Below are 21040 nucleotides of genomic sequence, written 5' to 3' on the forward strand. Positions count from 1 at the left end.
ATGAGAATTTTATCACTGAAGAATAACTTTTTGTCATAATCTTTTAACATACTAAGTGTCTAAGCTTGTCCTTACGTAGTGAACATTAACAGGACCTTCACATTAGGGTGTTGAAGACTTCTGTGATCTTGTTTGCAACTTTAGTTTAGAGCAAGACCAACAACTGATGCAAGCTATCTATATCTCTTTGTTATTCAAAGATCCAGTTTTGTAAGTGATAACATTTTCACCTGGTTTTTGTTTATATTGTGTTGCCTTAAGCTGTGTTTTATGATAAAGAAATGATTGCCAATTAGCTGGGACTTAATGAGCTCCTTGACCTGCTTTTGAGATGTCTGGCCACAGTATGGTGTTACAGTTTCTTTCATTTCTAGAGATCAAACATGGTATAGTCTTTTTCTTTCCTTTTTTTTTTTTTTGTTTTTTAATTATTCACTAATGTAGATGATAGCATTGATGTAGAAAGTCAAACTGAAAGTCAAACTCAAACTAATGCATGGTTGTGCACTGTTATTACACAATTTCTCCAGTACTGAAATTCTGTACCAGGTAATTTGTAATTCCATGCAGTGTATATTTTATTTTGAAGATGCTTTTATAAGATTGACTTCTTTGACTGATCTAAGCCCCTTGTCTTGGGTGTGGAGAGAAGAGAACAATACTTATCTTTGTAATGAAAGAATTCTTGCAAATCACATTCTTTTTTTTGAGAGGTAATAAATAATATTGAGAGTAATGTAAAAGTTTTTAGGAAGAATTATTTGTGAAGTGTTCTGTTGTCGACTTTTGGGGAATCAACCTCAAACTGATTCTTCTGAAAATAGCTTTAGAAGGTACCTTGATACAAGATACATTTTCTGCTTAAAAGCCTTGTATTGCATCTGGTTCACGTCCATTTTTATCTTTAGCTTTTACAAGATGTAACTGTGTGTAAGTTTTGTGATATTAAGAACGATGGACTATATTGTATCTTCAATAATAAATTATTGTATTTTTAATTAAGAAAATATTTTCTGTCAAGAATTTCTCCTGAAGTGAAATCTGTTTATGGTGGTCAATACAGCTGAACTCTTTCATCCACCACTGCACTGAAGTCCAATTAATTATGCAGGTTTGGAAATAAGTCAGATTAAGGGCAATTTAATTTGCAGCAAGGACTTTTGAATATGTGTAGCTCTGATCCTTTCCTCAGTAAAATTGTAAGAAGTAGTGCAATTGTGTCTCAGATCACAGAATTTCCCATACTTCTGAATATTTGCCTTTCATACCCTGTATAAGTTAATAGGGACAAATGCAACTTCATGAAGCACAAAGAATAATGTATCTTTGTATAGAAAGCTTTGTGTAGAGATTATAGTCTTCTTCTCAAAGTAACTGAACAACTGTTAAGGTGTTCTTCAGTATATAAATCAAAACTTAAACAGATTCATGTTTTTTTAAGTTGGGGCAAGACACAGGATAAAAAAATTATTTGGGCCTTTATGCAACGTGTGTCTGATTCTATTTAGTCAAAAGAAAAGATACTGTCTCTGTATAATATAATGTACCCAGGGCTTCAGCTAAGTTAGTATCGTTCTGTTGAGCAGCAGTAATTGACATCTATTTCATAGTAACTTATTCCTGATACAATGAACTAACCTCTGAAAAAAGTTGACAAGGTGCATTGCTGTACTTGTGAGGCAGCATCAGGTGTTCGGTAAGACATCCATCAATGTCCTGAAGTCCTGAAAATGTTACTTCTACATGGCCCAAGATAATACTCATCTGGTTGGGTTTTTGGGTTTTTTTGGGTTTTTGTTTGTTTTGTTGTGGTTTTGTGGTGTTTTGGGATGTTTGGTTTGTTTTTTGTTGGTTGGTTGTTGTTTGGTCTGTTTTTTTGGGGGTTTGCTTTTTTTTTTTTTTTGAGGTGTCTTGTGCTGATCACCTGCTTTATACAGGATCTGCTACCTTCAGGCCTTACCTAGTAGGTTACTGATGGGTTGACAATGCACACCCCCAGCACAGGACATGATTATTTGCCCCCATTTAGTAAAGGCAGTTTGGCAGAGTCTGCAGAGGAGACAGCAGGCAGGGCAGGACTTAGGGCAGAAGCTGTGCAGGCTTTCAGTGAGCAGACCTGCAGTGGTATAGGAGATCTCTTGAGCGAAAAAAAGCAGTAAAGCTATGGTGTTATGGTTAGTATTCAGGTATTGACTGCATTTTTATATAATAACTATGAGTCTAGAAATTTCTGCACACAGTCATGATGCAATAACAATATAGAACAGGTCAGTGATTTAAAATTGTTGTGTCTGCCAACCTAAAAAGTGTTTAATGCCTTTGATAACAGAAACAAATGTACCAATTTTCTCACTTCAGGCTTGTTCACACATCAACTATTGGTTTCTAGTACCTGTAAATACAAGAATATATCTCCTCCTATTTCTTCCTTCTCACACACAAAAAAAATCTGCTTTCTGATTATTTTTTTTCTCTTATTCTTCTAGGGGGAAAAAAAAGATCTACTGCTGTGTGCTCTTGAGCAAGAGCAGAATTATTCAAACCAAATATTTCAGTGAAGTGTCATTTCTCAGAGGAATTTAGATTTTGTCTCTTATTCATGAGATGTCACATTTGAATACATGCATATAGGAGTTTAATATGAACTTACTTCAACAGTTAACTTTAAAAATATTTTTATTTGCTGAGGTGCTTCATTTATCTTTTACCTCAATTTGAGAGGTATGAAGAGGACTTGCTCAGGACCTCTACTTTGGAAAATAGTTCTGCAACCTCAAATATTCCTCTTAAGATTACTTATGTAAAGAGACTGAGGAATCCAGAGCTAAGATAAACAGTGTATGTCAGGACAGTTTGGAGCTTAATAATGTGAGTTCTAATGAGAAAAAAAAAAAAAGTGTTGGAACCCCAAAGTGTTTTGGTTTTTGTAAACAAATGTTTCTTTCTATAATAGAAGAGTTTACTTTGGAAAAAAAAGGGAAAAGGTCTCTGATTGCCCCAAAGGGTATTGATTTGTTACTCTAGCAATAGAAGCATGATGGAATGAATATTAAAACAGCCTTAGAGAAGGAAGTTACTTTTTTAGCATGTTTAAATATCTGACTCTGAACAACATTTAAAAGCCTTGCAATTTATGTAATGGAGAGAAGCACTTTGAAATATTTTTTTGTAGTTGAAGGAAAACTGAGAAAATACCAGAGAGAAATGGTGTGTTTGCAATAGTAATGCACTGTAATGCAATTCAGTACTTGAGGTATTAAGTATCAGCTATTAGGTGAGAAAAAATTTGCTTTGACATCTACATTTGCAAGAAAAACTTGACTGAAAAATCTGAAAATCATGATAATATTTAAAGGTTTATTTTTTTTATATAAGTGTTAAGATTAAACATTGGGGGATAGTTCATTTTCAATCACTTTCTATCACAGAGCTCTCTTTGTCCATACATTGTTTCTGTTCTTCTGTATTGTTTTTCACCTGCATGAAGGAGTTGGATCTGTGTGGTTCCTAGTAGTCTGGGAGACTACCAGCACTCACAGAGTAGTGGATTTATTTGTACTTTCGAAGTTAGCATCCTTCTAGGCTTATTGTCCTGTGTACCACCTTTCTTGTCACAAAAGTTAAGCCAGGCTTGACTGAGAATCAGCAGAGAGAAGCTGAGAATTACCTATCTCCCCCACTTTGGCTTGTACCTCCTCTGAGAATTGAAATCATCAGTGTTGGGATTTTGGCTGCAGATCTTCCAGGCAATTTTGATTTCTGAAACTCTTTGACATTTAGTGAGTGCAGGAAAACAGCAGCAGAATGATCATCATAGCATACGAAACCAAGGAAGTTAGCTTTGGCTTTGTTAAAGAAGATCCTTTTAGGTTTCTTTTTTTTTTTTTTTTACTTTCCCTATGTTTATTCCCCTAAAATATTCTTTCAGAGCCTTCATGAAGTAATTAATGCTGTTTTCACATTCTCTTGAATTCCATATTCGAGGGAGTTAAGCCTCAATACTCAAAGCCAAATATATCCAGCATTTAACTTGCACTTACATTAACATCAGCAATGCATTTCATTCATCATGTTTAATATTACTAGCTGAGGAAAAAAATCATCTACCTTGGTATTAAGCAATTAAAATAAATATTTTCTCCCAAAGGCTGTTGTATTTATTAATTTTTTTAAAACTTTCTGAGTTTTAAGGCGATAGGTAAATAAATGCAAACCAAATAATTCTTACAGCCACATTACAAAATCTGATGATTAAGTTTATTAATATGTCTGATTGCTAGCTTATGTGTGCTTTAAATGAATTCTTGTGAGCAAGCTAAGTTAATGTTATCATGAATTTGTTACCTGTTCTGTTTAAGACAAGGTAGTATTCTGTATTCCCTCTTTATGAATTCACAGTAAAGCAGTTTTGCTTAGAACAGCTAATTCCATCCCAAATATCAATTTTATTATTCAAGTTTGTTCCTCTGCAACAGATTTTTATCCTGAGGTATCTTTAGCAGCCAGTGTAAAGCCAGTAGAAGCAGCTGAAGAAGCCACAGGAAAAGAATAAGCTCGTATTTCTGTCTCTCTCTCACTCTGGTACCGAGTGTCTTGTTCTGAAGCTTAGCTGCTTCTTTCCCCCCGTTTTTGAAAATTTTCAGGAAGAACTCTCTTAACTCTCCCTTCTAGAGAGGACAAATTTTATATGGGTACCTGCACCCTAGTCACTCCAAAAGGAAAGATGCAGGTAAATTTGGAAATGAGCCAGCTAATATTTATGGTAGATACACTTTTTAAACAGTGATATTAAAGCACAGCTGTAACAGAGGATAGACTGTCCTGTTGAGTAGTTGTCTGTGTAAAATGGCTGAGACATCTGCAGCTGTCTTATAGCTATGCTATAATTTCTGTGTTTATTTTTTTATCCCCTAGGAAAGTGACTGTCCTAAAACGGAAAGAACTTTCAGGTCACCTTTTCAGCTGTCTCCTCTGCTGAAGTTGTCTAATGTCTAGGATCTAATCTCTCCATCTCTACTCTTCCAGACTGTCCTCCCCTGACACCCTCTCAATTTAGAGGATTGATCCTCAACATAATAGTCAGCATAAATGGAAGTGCTCCTTGGCCTGTCATTTATTCCTGTATTTTGTATTACAAGACTCAAAGATAGTTGTTCATATCATCCAGATTCAGTGTGGTGTCAGTGCTGAGACTATCTGCTTTGTGATTAGATGTTCACCATTTCAGTCTTCTGACATGTTTACAAGTAAGTGCCTGTTTCCTCTCTGTAGGTCTTCTATAGGGAGGTAGGGTTATCTTCATTTTAATTTTCTGCTACAGGCATGAAAATTTCTCAGGCCAGCTGAAATAAATGTTTAGTCAGTAACATGAGCAGAGAAAAGGAAAAATAAGAGAGTAAAAATTGAATTCATCTGTACTTTGTGTTCTCTAGAGGAATGTGTTTCTTGAGATAACAGATAAATAAATTGACTTCCAGGCATTGTAGCTATAAGCAGGAAAAATCAATAAAATTGAGGCTACTTGGTAGAAATGTTGATTTCTAGCTGTTGTTGAAAGGAACTGGTATGGTAACTGCTCTGGGCGTATGGCAGAAGAAATATGCCTTTGTAAATGAAGTAAGGGAAGAGTCAATTCCTCTGTCACCTCTGAATAAACTGTATTCCTAACTGGTCATGCAGTGCCAAACTTTTCTAATGTGGGAACACTAGGACTGCCCATAAATGAGGGAATGTAATACTGAGCCATGCCTGAGAGAGCCTCCAAAGGTACACAAAATTTCTGGTGTAGCTTTGTTTTATTCCTGTAAAATCATGTCCCAGTCAATCTGGCACAACCTTCTCCACATCCTGTCTCTTTCCTCAGGAGACTGGAGAGAGCAGGATTTTACCTGAAACACCTGTCCTTCCTGAGGGAAACTTACCTGAGCAGTATTCTGATGTTACCATACTGGAGCAACTCTTATGCTTTACAGATGGATAGCAGACTATCTATAGCTGGCGTTTTTCCACTTGTTGAATGTTTGTAATTTTCTCCCATTCCCGTGTTTCTAAGATAATGGAAGCTGGAAGCTTGTAGCTTCTAGCAGCAGGGAGAATGGCTCCCTGTCTCTGCAGTTCTTCATCTGAAAAACTACTTCAGGACCCTGCCAGCAGAGGAGTCCTGTTGTGAGAAGAGTACATGTTGAACACCTTGAGTGTGGGAGTGTGACCAGCAAAACCAAAAGCAACACACATCAGAATTTGGTGACTCCACTCTGTCCAGGACAAAGACACCCATCTACTGGCCAGACATTTCTGCTTTCTTCTAGCCTGGATTTGTTGTTGCAGAGAGGTTCCTGAGGCCCATCTAGCTTTCCAGCTCCCTGCTGCTTGTCTCTCTGAGCACTACTGACATGACCTTGAGTGTGACCTCAAGGAAATCAGAGGTAATGCTAAGACTCTGAAAGCAAAGATGGCCCAGGGTGACGCATCCAATGTCCAGAGTTAATATATTCAGTGAGGGTTTGACTTTTGGTTGTGGCACTTTGTTTTGAGAAGAACGGTAAGAAGTGATAGAATGAACCTGACAACAAAGTAGGGACTTACTTGTGGAAAGAATTGCTAACCAAACATCAAGGATTTTAAACTGTGTGTGTGTTAGAAGATAGGCAGATAATCTCAGTGTTAAATGAAAAAGCAATGCTTGTGCAGAAGATAAATATGATAGACAAACAAGAAGTCCAATCTCTGGGTCAAGGTCAGGAGTGAAAGTAATATCAGTGATGTTGTGGTGGTGATCAGTTAGAGACCACCTGATAAAGAGGATAAGGGCTGTCATTGGTCCTTGTGGTGGATTTCATTCACCTGCCACCAAGACTTTGGCAGGTTAACATGGAATTGTGCAAACAATTGATGAATTGATTGTCTAGATTGATTCTAGACAATTTCTGAACACAAACATAAAAGGAGCAGTTGAGTTTAGTGCTCTATTAGACCTGCTGCTCACAAACAAGGAGAATTTGAGGGTGAATGTGACCACAGGTAGTAGTTGGGCCACAGAATTCACCAGCAGACCATTCAGGAGTTGGCAGAAAGCTGAGAAGGTAAGCTGTGAACTTAATTCTAATTTAAATAATTGCTGTGCAGAGACCCTTACAAAACAGTAGTGTGGGGAAAAAAAGGAGAGCCCAGGAGTTCACTGATGTATTTTTTTTGTTAAAGAAAATGTGCTAAGAGCCTCAGGATCAAGCAATCCTGCTGTACAGAAAGTGTAAGAATTATTGGCATTGCCTCAGTTCTTGGAAAGCATGTGAAGGCACAACCTCTGGCAATTCATTTTCACAAGTGTAATGGTAATTGTTACTTGTTTACATGGATACCGAGAGCAAATCATTCCTGAGCAACCTGACTGCTTGCTTTCATTAAGGAGAGCAGTTAATGATAATATACCTTGACTTCAGTAGTACTTCTGAAATTACCTCCTGCCCCATTTGTATTTGCAAGTTGAGGAAGTATGATCTGGACAAGTTGACTACTAGAGGACTTAAAAATTGGCTGGGTCACAATGCCGAAGGGGTGGTAGGCGGTGGTTTAAAAACCCAGTAGGCAGCTGGGAGCACAGTGCTCCAGAGTTAGTGTTGTTCAGTGTTTTTCCTATTGACAGCTTGGGTGATGGGAAAAATCTGCCTTTAGCAAATTTGTGGACAGTACAAAACTGAAGAGGAGGGTGATGCAACTGACATACTGAATTATTAAGACCTTGAACAGTAAACTCATAGAAACCTTCTAAATTTCATCAAGAAGAAGCAGAAAGTTTTGCGGCTTGCACAATATAACCCTGGGCATGATTATGAACTAGGAACCAAGTGGTTGAGTTGCAGCCTTGCTGAAAAGGATGGGACAAGAGTATGCTTTGCAGGATGGATGGTAGGATGAGTAAGAGCCAACGATGCCTTTTCATTATAGTTTAGATAACCTGAGCTATATTGGAAGAAACATAGGTAGGAGATTGAAGGGGTTGTTTTTTCCCTCTGCCTGCCAATAGTGAGGAGGAGAGACTTGTGTAGCCCAGCAGAGTAGTTTAACATATGGTCTAATAGTAGCTTAACTGCAAGGAAGCTTAATTGGAAGGAAGTTTCAAACAAAAGATAACACTGTAACTGTGTTACAGATGATGTAATGAGTTAATTGTCACAGGCTGTAACAATAGGATATTCAAAATGACCATTAGAGGAAAATTTAAGTATGAAGGTAGTAGAGCAAAGGAGGTGAGACAGAGAGGTTGTGGAATCTTCATCTTGAAGGTTTACACAACTTTGCTCAATATATAGCCACAGTTTACTCATCGACTATTGTCAAGTCAGGACTGGACTTGATAACCTCAAAATTTTCTATCTAACCAATGTTTCTGTAGTGCTGTGTTTTGTACTGAAATAAAAAGCCATGAAAGGTATGTTGATAGGAGGTCCTGACAGTGGTTCATAGTTCTTGATACAAACACCTAAATATTGCTGTTTGTAATTTTGCTAGGTACCAAAGCTAGTTATTAAAGTCAGTTGGAATCTGGCTAAGCAATGGAACCTAGAGAGTGCTGTCAAGTAGACCCTTACTTCCTGGTCAGTTCGACTCTGAATGAAGTTCAAGTATTGGAGTAGCCTTTAACTAGAGTTGTCTTGAAGAAAATACGGAGTTTTTGTCACTCGAGATGTTGTGAAGTTGGAGAATTATGTTTCTAGGCTGGGTTAAGGTCAAGGTAGACTACATCCACTGGTCTCCCTGCATCTACCCATTCACTTAGGACATCTTAGCAATTTACCTTACGTGGGCATCCACAAATAACCTGTCAGCTCAGCAGGGCTGAGTCTTGGTTATGTGTGGCCAAAAAGTGACTATACCATCACACAGAGTGAAAAAACTTTAGATTTTGTGATGCAGAAAGAAGAACAAGTCCTAAGATAGGTGTACTGTCAAGTTAGTTGTTAAATGTAGAGAAATTTATATCCCTGTATGCAGGTAAACGTAGCTTCACATTGATGTTACTGTGAATTGAAAAGCTGCAAGGAAGCTAACCAAATATTAATTAAATAGTTGCTTGGAGGAACTGTCAGTTAGTTTAAACACTTGTGAATATAAAGAACAACTTGCAGCAGGTCAGTACTCATACATACTCAAAATGGTCTTGTTTCTTGGGTATGGGATGTCTGACTCACTTTAAACATAGAAGAATGCATATGTCAGAGTATCACAGTGTATCAGAGACTGGAAGGGACCTCAAGAGATCATCAGGTACAACCCCCCTGCCAGAGCAGGATCACTTAGGGTAGTCCACACAGGAATGCATCCAGGTGGGTTTTGAAAGTCTCCAGAGAAGGAGACTCCACAACCCCCCTGGCAGCCTGTTCCAGTGCTCCCTCACCCTCACTGTAAAGAAGTTTCTCCTCATGTTGAGGTGAAATCTTCTATGTTCAAGTTTGAACCCATTGTTCCTTGTCTTATCACTGTGAACCACCAAAAAGAGCCTGGCCCCCTCCACTTGACACCCACCCCTCAGATATTTATAGACATTGATGAGATCCCCTCTCAGTCTTCTCAAGACTAAACAGCCCCAGGGATCTCAGTCTCTCTTCATAGGGGAGATGCTTAACTCACCTAATCATCCTTGTGGCTCTCCATTGGATTCTCTCCAGCAGTTCTCTGTCTCTCTTGAACTGGGGAGCTCAAAACTGGACACAGTATTCCAGGTGTTGTCTCACCAGACAAAGTAGAGACAGAGTAGAGAGGTAGAAGAACTTCCCTAGACCTGCTGGACACACCTTTCTTGATGCATCTTGATGCAGGATACCATTGGCTCTCTTGGCCACAAGAGTACATTGTTGTTCCATGGGGAACAGTGCCATGAACTTTAGTGCAATACCTTATGGCAGCATTAGTACCTTTTTTAGCTGAAGTTGCTCTTGCACATTAACCGGATTTTTTGGCAATGTGTTATTTTTCTTTTGTGCTTTTAAAGTAAATTTTCCAATTTCTTATTTAAGTAAGAATCACAAACCATGCAGTCTTTTTCAACCTGTTATAATATAGAAATGTTAACTCATTCAGACATATTTCTGTTCTATGCTGTTTAGGCACAAAAAGAAAAGTTTGTCAAGCAAGATATCCTGCTGTCAATCTGAATAATGACTTTTAACTCTGATAACTTAAACTCTTTCTTAAATGAACAGATAATCTGAGGAGTGTAGACTCCCTCCATGTTCAAGACAGACAGCAGCACAACTTTGAAGATGGCTCTGAATGCTGAATCTGATGTAGCTTCTGTTAGTGGCAGCAGCTGTTTGTAGCCTGACTGCTGCAAAGCTGATTTTTCACAGGTTTGTAGCTGGCCACATGTGAGCTGATCTTCACAGACGGACCTTGCTAAATTTCTGGTCCTTATGTCAAAACAAGATGGTGCTAGAGCTCTTTGACAAGATGGTCCCCATTTGTCTTAGTTTGGATAAATCAGTATATTATCTTCCCTGGCCTCTTCAGAAGCCATGAAGTGTTTTGGTTTGAATTGTTAAAGCAGAAAATTGGAGTAGAAAACTTCACTTTGTCTTTCAGAAATCAACACTTACATAAACAACCAGAAATACCCCGTAGTAAGAGTTGTTGGGCATACTGAGGATGTTCCCACTCCATCTCTGCTAATAAAGACATTTGTAATAAGAATGGTTGCCCTTTTCAGAGTGAGAAAAAAATAAAGGCTATTTCAAGGATTAGTCAATAAAAACAGTTTTGAATTAATAGCTTGATGTCTATTCAGTGTCTATTCAGTTTCTTTTTGAAAGCTGTTCTTTTATAACACATTGGGAACAAAACAAAACAATGATTAGCTACTATTTTTTTTTTAAGTACCTTCTTATTCACCCAGGCATAATCATTCATACCTACTGATTTTTTCTGAAGAAGCTTTTAAAAACCTAACAGTCATTTTTGCAAAAAGAGAGGGCGCAAATGACACATCTGTCTTATTTGTACTCTTGGTCAGTTGGGAATTTTCCTATTGAATTAACTAGCTCTCAAAAGGGAGTTAGTGTCTTTGCCTAGGTTTTGCAGGTTTGGGGGGCCAGATATATGTCATTTAGGCGTTTGTTTGGTCAGGATTTCTAATGTATTTTATACTGAAAACAGGCCTCTGGTGTCTGTTGAATCTTCTGTAGTGAGGTCCCCTGCTCCTAAAAAACTAATTGGTTATGTGAGGTTTAAGTGACATGAGGAGCATCACTAGTGTTGGTGAAGTCAGTAAATACCTATGAAGTGCAATTACTACTATTGCAGAACGCTGAAATGTTTTTAATAAATGGAATTTATATATACCATTTAAAAAATATTCTCTAAGGCTATAACCTTTTTCAAAAACATGGCTTCATATTTAACGGTGGAATGTGTTGTTTTCCTGTAAATGTCAACTATTCTGCAAAAGCAAACAAACAACAAAAACACAAACAAAATCAAACCCCCTTTGCTTTAATTTTTTGTGATTAGCAATTAGTGCTCTATTAAAAAAAAAAAATCAGTGGCAATATGGAGAAGAGTCTGAGTTGCTGTTGTGCAATGTTACATTTACATCAATTTCTGTGCATAGTGTCATATAAGAATTAATGTAGTGCCTATCATTAACTGTATTCCACAGATATTTTGGGTACAGATTTGCTCCACGAATAATGAATTTAGGAAAAGGTTACACATAATGATAACCCTTGTCACTGCTTCCCACACATGTGGTGGGTTGTATCAAGTGTCTTCCCTATATGAGAAAGTGGAAAGGACACAACTCACAGAGTCCAAATGCACTTTCAGAATCTACTCAGAATTGTCATCTCAGATTCAGTAGGTAATACAAAATATGATTGATTACACATTCGTAATCGCTGTCTGCTCTACTTGCAAAGTTGATTTTCTTGCATTTTCTTGAATTCAGAAGAAAAACAAGTAGAATGACCTTCATGGAACATAATATAAATGTTATTTATTTTCTCATTCTCACTTCATTATGTGTGCTGCAAAAACACTAATATCAACAATATTCCTTCTTATTACAACTGTAAATGACTTACCAGTTATTCTTATCTTGGCTCTTTTCTATAAGTAAAGCAGCATTCTCTGATGTTTCACCACTTCAGCTTCTTTCCATACTTTACACCATTGCATGCATACATTAAGAAAGCCATGAAAATACTTAAATATTTCAGGAAGAAGAAGACTGAAGTTTAAAAATAAGTATGTAAATCAGCACAATTTGAAACATTCAAGTACAAACAGATAAAGGGAAGCATTGCACAGTTAAGGAAAAAAAAAGTTATGCCTTCATTTTTTGCTTCTTCAATAATTTGATATTAGTTGGAGTCATTAGTTTTTAGAATCAAGAATCAAGAATCAAGAAGGTTGGAAGAGACCTCAAGGATCATCGAGTCCAACCTGTCACCCTACACCTCATGCCTATCTAAACCATGGCACCAAGTGCCACGTCCAGTCCCCTCTTGAATACCTCCAGGGATGGTGACTCCACCACCTCCCTGGGCAGCCCATTCCAATGGCCAACCACTCTCTCTGTGAAGAACTTTCTCCTCACCTCCAGCCTAAACCTCCCCTGGCGCAGCTTGAGACTGTGTCCTCTTGTTCAGGTGCTGGTTGCCTGGGAGAAGCTTTGTTCTGCTTTCCCACATTCTCCTTCTTGTAGAAATAAAAGCTCAGTCATCAAAATTACCTTCAAGCAGATATTTTTCAATCAATTGCCTAACACAGGATGTATTATTGAAATAATGTTGTCCCCGTAGCCCAAAAAGTAAAACAAAATTTGTTTTCATATTAGGTTGACTTTCATATTGATTAAACAAAAATAACTGAAAAAATGGTGTGGTTATAATATGGTGGAAAATAGATTTCTCTGTTAAGAAATTTGGGAATTTATTTGAAATACTAGAACTGTATTCTAAAAAATCTAAAATATTCATTGAGAATGATCTTGCCACTTAAGCTCACAAACTTGGAGCAGATTTACAGACACACCTCACAGGATGACCGTTCCATTCCACAACATGATCCATCTTCCACTCTCTAGTTTAAACTTGAGCCTGTTTTGGGGACACCGTCTTGCTTTCTGGTGTTAAAGGTCAGTTCCTGCAAGGATCTTGTGAAACCCCAGATTACACAGGTGACAGATTGCATGTTCTGTCGTTTCCTACTAGCAGTGGAAACCTTTTAATCCTGTCACTAAATGTGGTCAAATTTCTATTAAGCATAGTGCTGTAATTGACCTGTTAGCACTGGATAGTGTATTTTTAATTATTTCTCTTTTAAAACTGGAGTTTGAAAGAAAAAAAAAACCTCTAATTTTTATGAGTGCTGTGGTTCAGCAATGAATAAGAGAGTGATGAATAATAGATTTTGCTGAGGCACATTGCAGAGGAGTTGGTGTTATGTATTTGGCTTGATGCACTAAATAGCAGTCTTAAAGTATTTTTTAGTGAAGAGTAATTAAAGTATCCTTAAACATTAGCTGTATACTAAATGCACTTGGGTTGTGGCAGCATGTCACAACGCCTGTGCTTAGCCCTTGAGACAGAGACAGCCCTCCATTGGGACTCCTTGTTTGAAATTTATTCAGGTAAGAAGGCAAACTGTGCCTGATCTTTTCCAGATTGTGCCTGACCTCTTCTTCCTACTACCCAGCTGTGCAGGTCAGTGTGTTTAAGTCAAGACCCGCTTCCCCTGCACTTCCCCCCACACTCCAACAAGTAAACAGGTGAAAAATGAGCTGGGGAGTCTCCTTTCTGTTGAGCTGTGGCTATTCTGTTGAGATGAAGAGATTTGTCCTTCCCCTTTACATCCCTGATGAAAGTCAAACATTTAGTCATTACTGTTCCCTAGGTGTGAAATTAGTGAAGGCTCAAAAACTGGATATGTCTTGGTGTAAGCAGTTGGACAAATATTGGGGGTTAAGAGCTATGTGAGTGAAATAGTACTATTCATAAAAGGCACAGCCAGACAGTTTTCTTTCCCTGTGCTTATATATTCCTACACAGGAACTCATGGCACCAAATAGCAGACTTTCTTGCAAACATTTTCTAAGCCGGTCTCTCAGTCCAGTTTTCTGCTTCATGGAGAAATGTTTTCAGCTGCTATTTTTATAAGGAAATAAGACTCGAAGCCATGCATTTGCTTAATGTTCCACTGATTTTAAGATGAAAAGGATGCAAATAATTTCTGTTTTGTTTTTAACTACATTACTTGCTATAAAATTAAAATGCAGTGCATATTTCTCACAGTTAACTTTGATTTTATTCTCTATCCCAGTTGGATAATGGAGATGAGCAAGCAGCCCAGATCAGACGTGAACTAGATGGACGACTACAATTGGCAGAACAAATGGCAAGGGTAAGTGGTTGCTTTCATGTACCAAAAACGTATCTTCATATAAGATCAACTGGGATGACAGTGTTGGGTTTCCAGCTTCTGATTCTAAGGTTGAGCAGAAGATATCTGAAAACAGTCTAGCTAGCATATTTAGAGAATGGTTTCGTTTGGAAGAGACCTGAAAGATCATCTAGTTCCAACCTCCGTGGCATTGGCAGGGACACCTTCCACTAGACCAGGCTGATCATTGTCTCACATCTGTCCCCACTGTCTTTGTTTCAGGCTTTATTCCCATACGTTGCAATCAGAGTTCCCAAAACTTGTTCTTCAAGCATGTGTTCTTCAGACAATCTGGACTTTTCAAATCAAAGTAATTGCATTCCTGTGAATATACACTGAAGAGCAGTAGGAATACCTCACTATTCTTGTTATGTCTCTAAATTACTTTAATTAGTATGTACTATAGCAGTTTGTTACAAATTCACCATCTTTAAGAGGCAAAATGTTGGGGGAGGGGGTTGGGGAGTAAAACTTGTCAAGCTCAGAGCCTTTATGGAGGATCCTCACTCTTGTTTTGTACAGAAGTGGCTACAAGCATTTAGGTTTTACAGAATAAATTACTCCATATATTCTGATAGTGCTGTCTTAAATCACGGAAGATTATAGTCATTAAAAAATATACAGCAGAAGGCAGTGTAAAAGTCCTTAATTTTTACATTGGAGCGAACAAAGCATCTTAACAAATGGAAAGATATTTTAACAGCATAATAACAGTCTATCTTCTCTCCTGTGTTGGCATATTATTATTTGAATGATCCTCATAGGGTAAGGTACAGTTCGAAAAACACTCTAAAACGGGAGGGTTTGGGATAGAGCACCCTGAAATGAACCTCACCCTGTGGATTTGATTTCTAACTGTAAATAACTTTTTTCTTTTTCAATCTACAGCACACTGGCTCTGTAATACAGCAATGTGGTGGAATTCTCAATGGAAATTAGTACTTCTTTTTGTCAAAATTAACTATTTATGACAGTATTAGCCTTCTCCATTACAGTTTTAAAGAATTTAGACTTTTATTTTTATTAAATATCTTTTAACTGAGAGCATATCAGAGAGAATACTGGGAGGGGATTAAATAAATGTTTATAAATATCTGAGGTCTGGGTGTCAAGAGGGAGGGGACAGGCTCTGCTCAGTTGCACCCTGTTATAGGGCAAGAGGTAATGGATATAAACTACAGCACAGGAGGTTCCACCTCAGTATGAGGAGGAACTTCTTCACTCTGAGGGTCACAGAACACTGGAACAGTCTCCCCAGAGAGGTTGTGGAGTCTCCTTCTCTGGAGACTTTCAAGTCCCATCTGGATGTGTTCCTGTGTGACCTGTGTCAGGTTATATGGTCCTGTTCTGGCAGGGGGTTGGACTCGACGATTTCCTGAGGTCCCTTCTGACCCCTAACATCCTGTGATCCTGTGAAATAAACATGATGTATAATGTAGGATGACTTTTTTTTTCCCCCTCCCTAACTTCTAAAATATATCTTCCAAGGAAAGAAAATTCCCCAAATTTGTAACAAGAGAAATGGAGAGCATGTACATAGAAGAGTTGCGCTCGTCGGTGAATTTGCTGATGGCAAATTTGGAAAGTCTGCCAGTGTCTAAAGGCGGGCCGGAATTTAAACTGCAGAAGTTAAAGCGATCGCAGAACTCTGCGTTCTTGGACATAGGAGATGAAAATGAGGTTCAGCTGTCAAAGTCTGATGTTGTCCTCTCCTTCACATTAGAGGTAATTGCGTATTTCACATAAAACTGATTGACAGTTTAAATTACTAGGATATCTGTGTCTTGATACTATTTTATTATTGGCTTCTTGATCATTTTCTATCTTCCAGAAAGTTTCCTTGGTGCTGAGGGATGTAAGAAGAAAATCTTTCATTATGCCTCTAGAGAGAAATATTAAATATGTACTAAAAATGATATGGTCTTTGGGAGAAAAGCACAGTAAAAGACTGAAACATTCATGAAATGAAAAATAGCAGATGTAATTTTCAGTAAATTTGGAACAGTTTTGTTTTGTTTGCAGCTCTTCCCCTCTCACATCAGAAATGTAGACTATTAGGTTTGGTGCATTTTACTTTTTTGTTGGTTTTTTTTTCTTCCCATCACTGATAAAGGAAGCACATAAATGTTCTGCAGGGTTCTGCATGCTTTTCATCATGTGCAAGGCAAAGAATTGAACTGTTACTCTAATGTGCAGCAGTTTTTAGTAGGAGAAACGTTATTTTTAAACCTGATGTTAGCCACATATGTTGAGTTTCTTGCTGGACAAGAATGTGTCTTCAGCATCTTGGGAAGCTAAATCTCAGAGCATATCAGGGCAAAAGGAAACAGCTGAAATTATATTCATTTAAGCTGAAAAATGAAAGATATACTCTTTTTATGTGCAAATGGGCAAATAAGAAAACCTGGTTGCAGTTCCTTGGAGACATAATACTTTATTTTTTTGAAAATGTGAGATTGTATGTGCACACTTTCATGTTTCTTGCATAACACACAAACATGTCCATGTCATGGCTTTTGTGCTTGTAACTAAATGGCTGGGTAACGAGCAAAATACCCCCTTAAGAGGGCTGCTGCACAAGCACATGGGCAAACAAAATCTGTAATATGTCTAAATATTAGGACAGAGTAGAAGAACTCGATGAAAGTTTCGTGGCAGAGGGAAAGTGGCTGAGGTTCATGCTGTTAATCCAAGTTGCTCTTAAGACAGAACAGCAAAAGGTTTTAGTAACATTTATAGTGTTCTGTTTGGAATGGACCTTGCTGTCTAAGAGAAGAAACACCCCTGTGCATCACTGCAAGTGACAGTGACTGGTTTTGCGAGTTGGATGTTTCTCAAACAGCCTGTTGGAAGAAATTTGTGAAATAAATAAAATATCAAAGTAGTAGGAAAAGATTTAATTGCTTATGTTCTTTAGCTGTTGGACAGTTTCAGAAATAGACAAGCAATATTTAGGAAGCTGTTATCAGCTAATGAGCTACTAAATCAACTAGTGACAGTTTCCTTCCTAATGAAATGCAACATTTTTCCATTGCTGGCATCCAGAATTGCTGCCAAGGACAAATGTACTAGGCAATGGGAAAATCAAGGAAAAGAAATATCAGCATAAAAAATTAATAAATATGAAGTCTGCTTTCAACAAGGACGTGCGTTTGGCATGTGGAAAGAACATACAGGCAGTACTAGCTAGAAGGATCTCTCTGTGGTCATTGATCACTTTGATAACTGCTTGCATTCTTGGACTACAAAAGATGGAAAAGAGAGATGACTACATTATTCTTCCTGAACTGCTGTTATTATTTATAAAGCATAACAGGCAGTGTTGACAATTTATGAGTAATTTTTAAATGTTCTAAATGATCAATGTCTGTCATCTGACTGTAATATTATCAAACTAGCAATTTTTCAAGACATCTAACTATTACTAAGGCTCTGAGAGTTTTAAAGTACAAAGGATTTTGCAGCTAGAGGTGAAATCCGTCTTAAGAAATTTGAATTGAAACAGATTGGTAAACACACAAACAGTAGCAAAATCATTTATTAGTTGCTTGCTGACCTAAGAAACCAGTTGCCTCTATTGAGACCAAAAGCAGTCATTACTTGTCACCTTTGAAATGATGAAAAAACCCTGATTTTCCTTGTATAGTTCAGTTGAGGGCAGCTTCTCTGCTGATTTAATGGACTATGTTTTCCCCCGTTTCTTCTCCTAGACCCAAACAGGGCTGGAAATGAAAACAGCTTTTCCAAAGCAAGCAGGGAAACCTGACTTTCTTGTCAAATCTCTGAGCTAGAAACATCTGAAGTGTAAAAATTCCTGTAATTTCACACTGTGACAAACTGTAAGGTTTATAAAAGGCAGAGAGCGTTTGAAGTAGGGATTCATTTGGATCTTCTGAGTAGTTTAGAGGAGCTGAAAAACTATGGTATCTGCCAAGCTCAGAATTTCCCTGATGAGTGAATTACTCAGGGTGCAGCTGACTTTTTCCCTTTATCTAGCCTAGCCCCATCGCCCATTTGCACACTGAACCTAACTGCAAGTACTGAGCTGGGAGAAGGAAGAGGAGTAAGTGGCAGGGCAAAAAAAATTGTAGCAACTGATAGCAGTCCTCTGACCTGCCTCATGCTCAGCACATCACCAAATCATTTCTGAGATTCAAGGGTTTCAACCTCCACTGTCACAGCACCATAATTAACCTTCCAAGATGTGATCAGTGTACTTACTTGTCTTGTTTATAGTCTGATTTAGCAATCTGTTTGTTCTATACTTAAATGACTCCTTAAAAGGTGCATTTACTCATGTATTAAAATTTAGACTTACATTTAGACATTAGTCTCAAATTCAACCACTAGCATTTACATTATGTTTGGAGTGAGTTTTTGGCTGTTGTCCAAGTAGAAACAGCATAAAGATTTCAATTCCTACTATGTTGTTGAAAGTGGAAAAAGACAAAATTAAAACTCTTCCATCTGCATTGATTTTATTGAGGGGGATTTGGGGATTTTTTAATATATTTTTTTTTTTACCTGCATGGAGCTTAATACAGCAATAGCTGTGCTATGTAATGTTTTCTGAAGGATGAACTCTTTGCTTTCTTTACCTCAGATTGTTATAATGGAGGTGCAAGGTTTGAAGTCAGTTGCTCCCAATCGAATTGTCTACTGCACCATGGAAGTGGAAGGGGGTCAGAAGCTTCAGACAGACCAGGCGGAAGCTTCCAGGCCACAGTAAGCCATGCTACTGTTTCTACATCCAGCATCTCTTTCCTTAATGTCATAGGAGAACATAACTAACTATCTTTACAGTATTTACAGTTAAGTTGGCATCATGTTATAAGTTTTTTGCTGGGTAGTTATCTTAAAATCTTTCTGAAAAACAAAAATACTGACAATAATTATTTATGGAAAAGTACAAAGTGAATGCTGTCCAAATGAATGCCTCTGAATGTGTGTGTGAGGAAGGAGCTAAAGGCTGCATCCTCGGAAAATACAAACCTCTGGATAGATGTTAGCCTGGGGTGATTTTATAGATTCTGGGTTAATGTGCAGGTGGCCTTGTGGAGTGTAACTTGTACAATTGGTGGAAAATCAATACTCAGTAATCAATCTTGACAAAGCTTACTTACCTGCTGAGCCTATTTCTTTTGAAATTATGGAATCCACTTCTTTCAATTAATTTTTGAAGGAGTCAGTCAACAAACTGACTTGGAGGGGAGATAACATCATACCATCTGTAGTTGAACCAGTCAGAGTGACAGAGAGGAAGAAAATTAAGTGTTTTTTTTCATTTGGTTTGTTGACCTGTGCACTGATTTCAAGCACTTCTCTCTCTGTTAAAATGTCATTTGGAGCCTTTTATAGATAACTTTCCAGACAGTGTGTTGGGTTTTTACTGGCACCATAGTGTGTCTTGTGAAAGACAATTTAAAAATTGCAGTTGTTACAGTACCTGAGAAAACATTTTCAAGGGAGTTGAGAGGGTAGTTTCTATGCCATGCAGTCCATAAGTATGGACTTCTGTTAGGAGAAATTATAAGCACAGACTTTTTTCTGCCTCTTTTGGGATTGGGAGGAGGAGGAGGTTTGATGGACTTTCTCCTAGTTGCAGCAATTTTCCTTGCCAAGTAATCTAGCAGCCTACTCCAGAATCATATTCAAACAGCTTTGCAGAACTTGTAAGATGTAAAATTCACTAGTCACAGTCCTTGGCTGCATTCCTTCTGCAGAGCATAGGAATTATCAGTCTTATCATTTGCCTGTAGTGCATACAAAACTTCAAAAAGCAACAATAGCACAAAACCCACACAGATCTACACATTGAAGCAAGGTCATAAGTGGGTATGCAATGTTCCCTGCTCGTTTGTGGACATGCTGTGAGTGTTCTCTAGTAGCTTGGGGTCTGCAGGGAACTGCAAGGCTTTCTCATGGAGGGTACATATCCAAGCTGTCCTTTGTCTTTGATCTCAGATTTACTCTCAAACTGTTCCCTGCAATGAGTTTCCCTGGCCAATGCCTATTGTGAATAAAACATGCTAGGGATGATTCGTGGTCTACTTACTACATACTAAGGGGTGCAGGTTAAGGTAAAGTTTGTAAAACCAATCAGAAGGTATACATGGTGTATAAATACATCCAGTAAAAATTAATAACAGATTAGTTGATTTTCCTACCTGTCAAAGTAGAAATTTTGTGAAAAAGAAGGTTCAGAGTCGATGAAGTCAATACGAGATGTGGAATTTTTCTAGAAAAAGGGGTAATGTTGGTACCTGCTCTGAGCTTGTAAACTGATTTAGCAGATTTCAGGCTTAATGGATCTGAGTTGATTGTATCTGGGAGTCAGCTTATGGGCTATTCTATAGAAGAGATGTTGTATGAACCAGATTCATATGGATTTGTATGGAAAAAATTATGCATCTTTAGGGATGATGATTGCAAGTCAGATGTTGACAGCCTGAGGTTAAGGGCTGTGATTAATCGTTTTCTAATTGTTTTAAGCAGGAGCAGAAACTTAGGCACCACCAAGCACATGATGCTTTGGGAAGTACACAGAGGATGGGGAAACACAACAGCAAAAAAGTGACAAACACAGAAAAAGCACATTATGCTGCTT

General features: G+C 37.9%; 1 protein-coding gene across 13 annotated transcripts in view; it reads left to right on the forward strand.

Moving 5' to 3' along the window:
- Positions 1–21040, forward strand: part of CADPS2 (calcium dependent secretion activator 2) — a 275871-nt gene that overhangs the window by 96348 nt on the left and 158483 nt on the right. For all 13 annotated transcript variants that reach the window (XM_054399799.1, XM_054399797.1, XM_054399808.1 and 10 more), the window contains exons 4-6: positions 14314–14394; positions 15922–16158; positions 19037–19158. In XM_054399799.1, coding sequence (XP_054255774.1) covers positions 14314–14394; positions 15922–16158; positions 19037–19158 — 440 coding nt within the window. The remainder of the gene's footprint in view (positions 1–14313; positions 14395–15921; positions 16159–19036; positions 19159–21040) is intronic.

Source organism: Indicator indicator, chromosome 3 (genome assembly GCF_027791375.1).
Source record: "Indicator indicator isolate 239-I01 chromosome 3, UM_Iind_1.1, whole genome shotgun sequence".
Taxonomy (NCBI): domain Eukaryota; kingdom Metazoa; phylum Chordata; class Aves; order Piciformes; family Indicatoridae; genus Indicator; species Indicator indicator.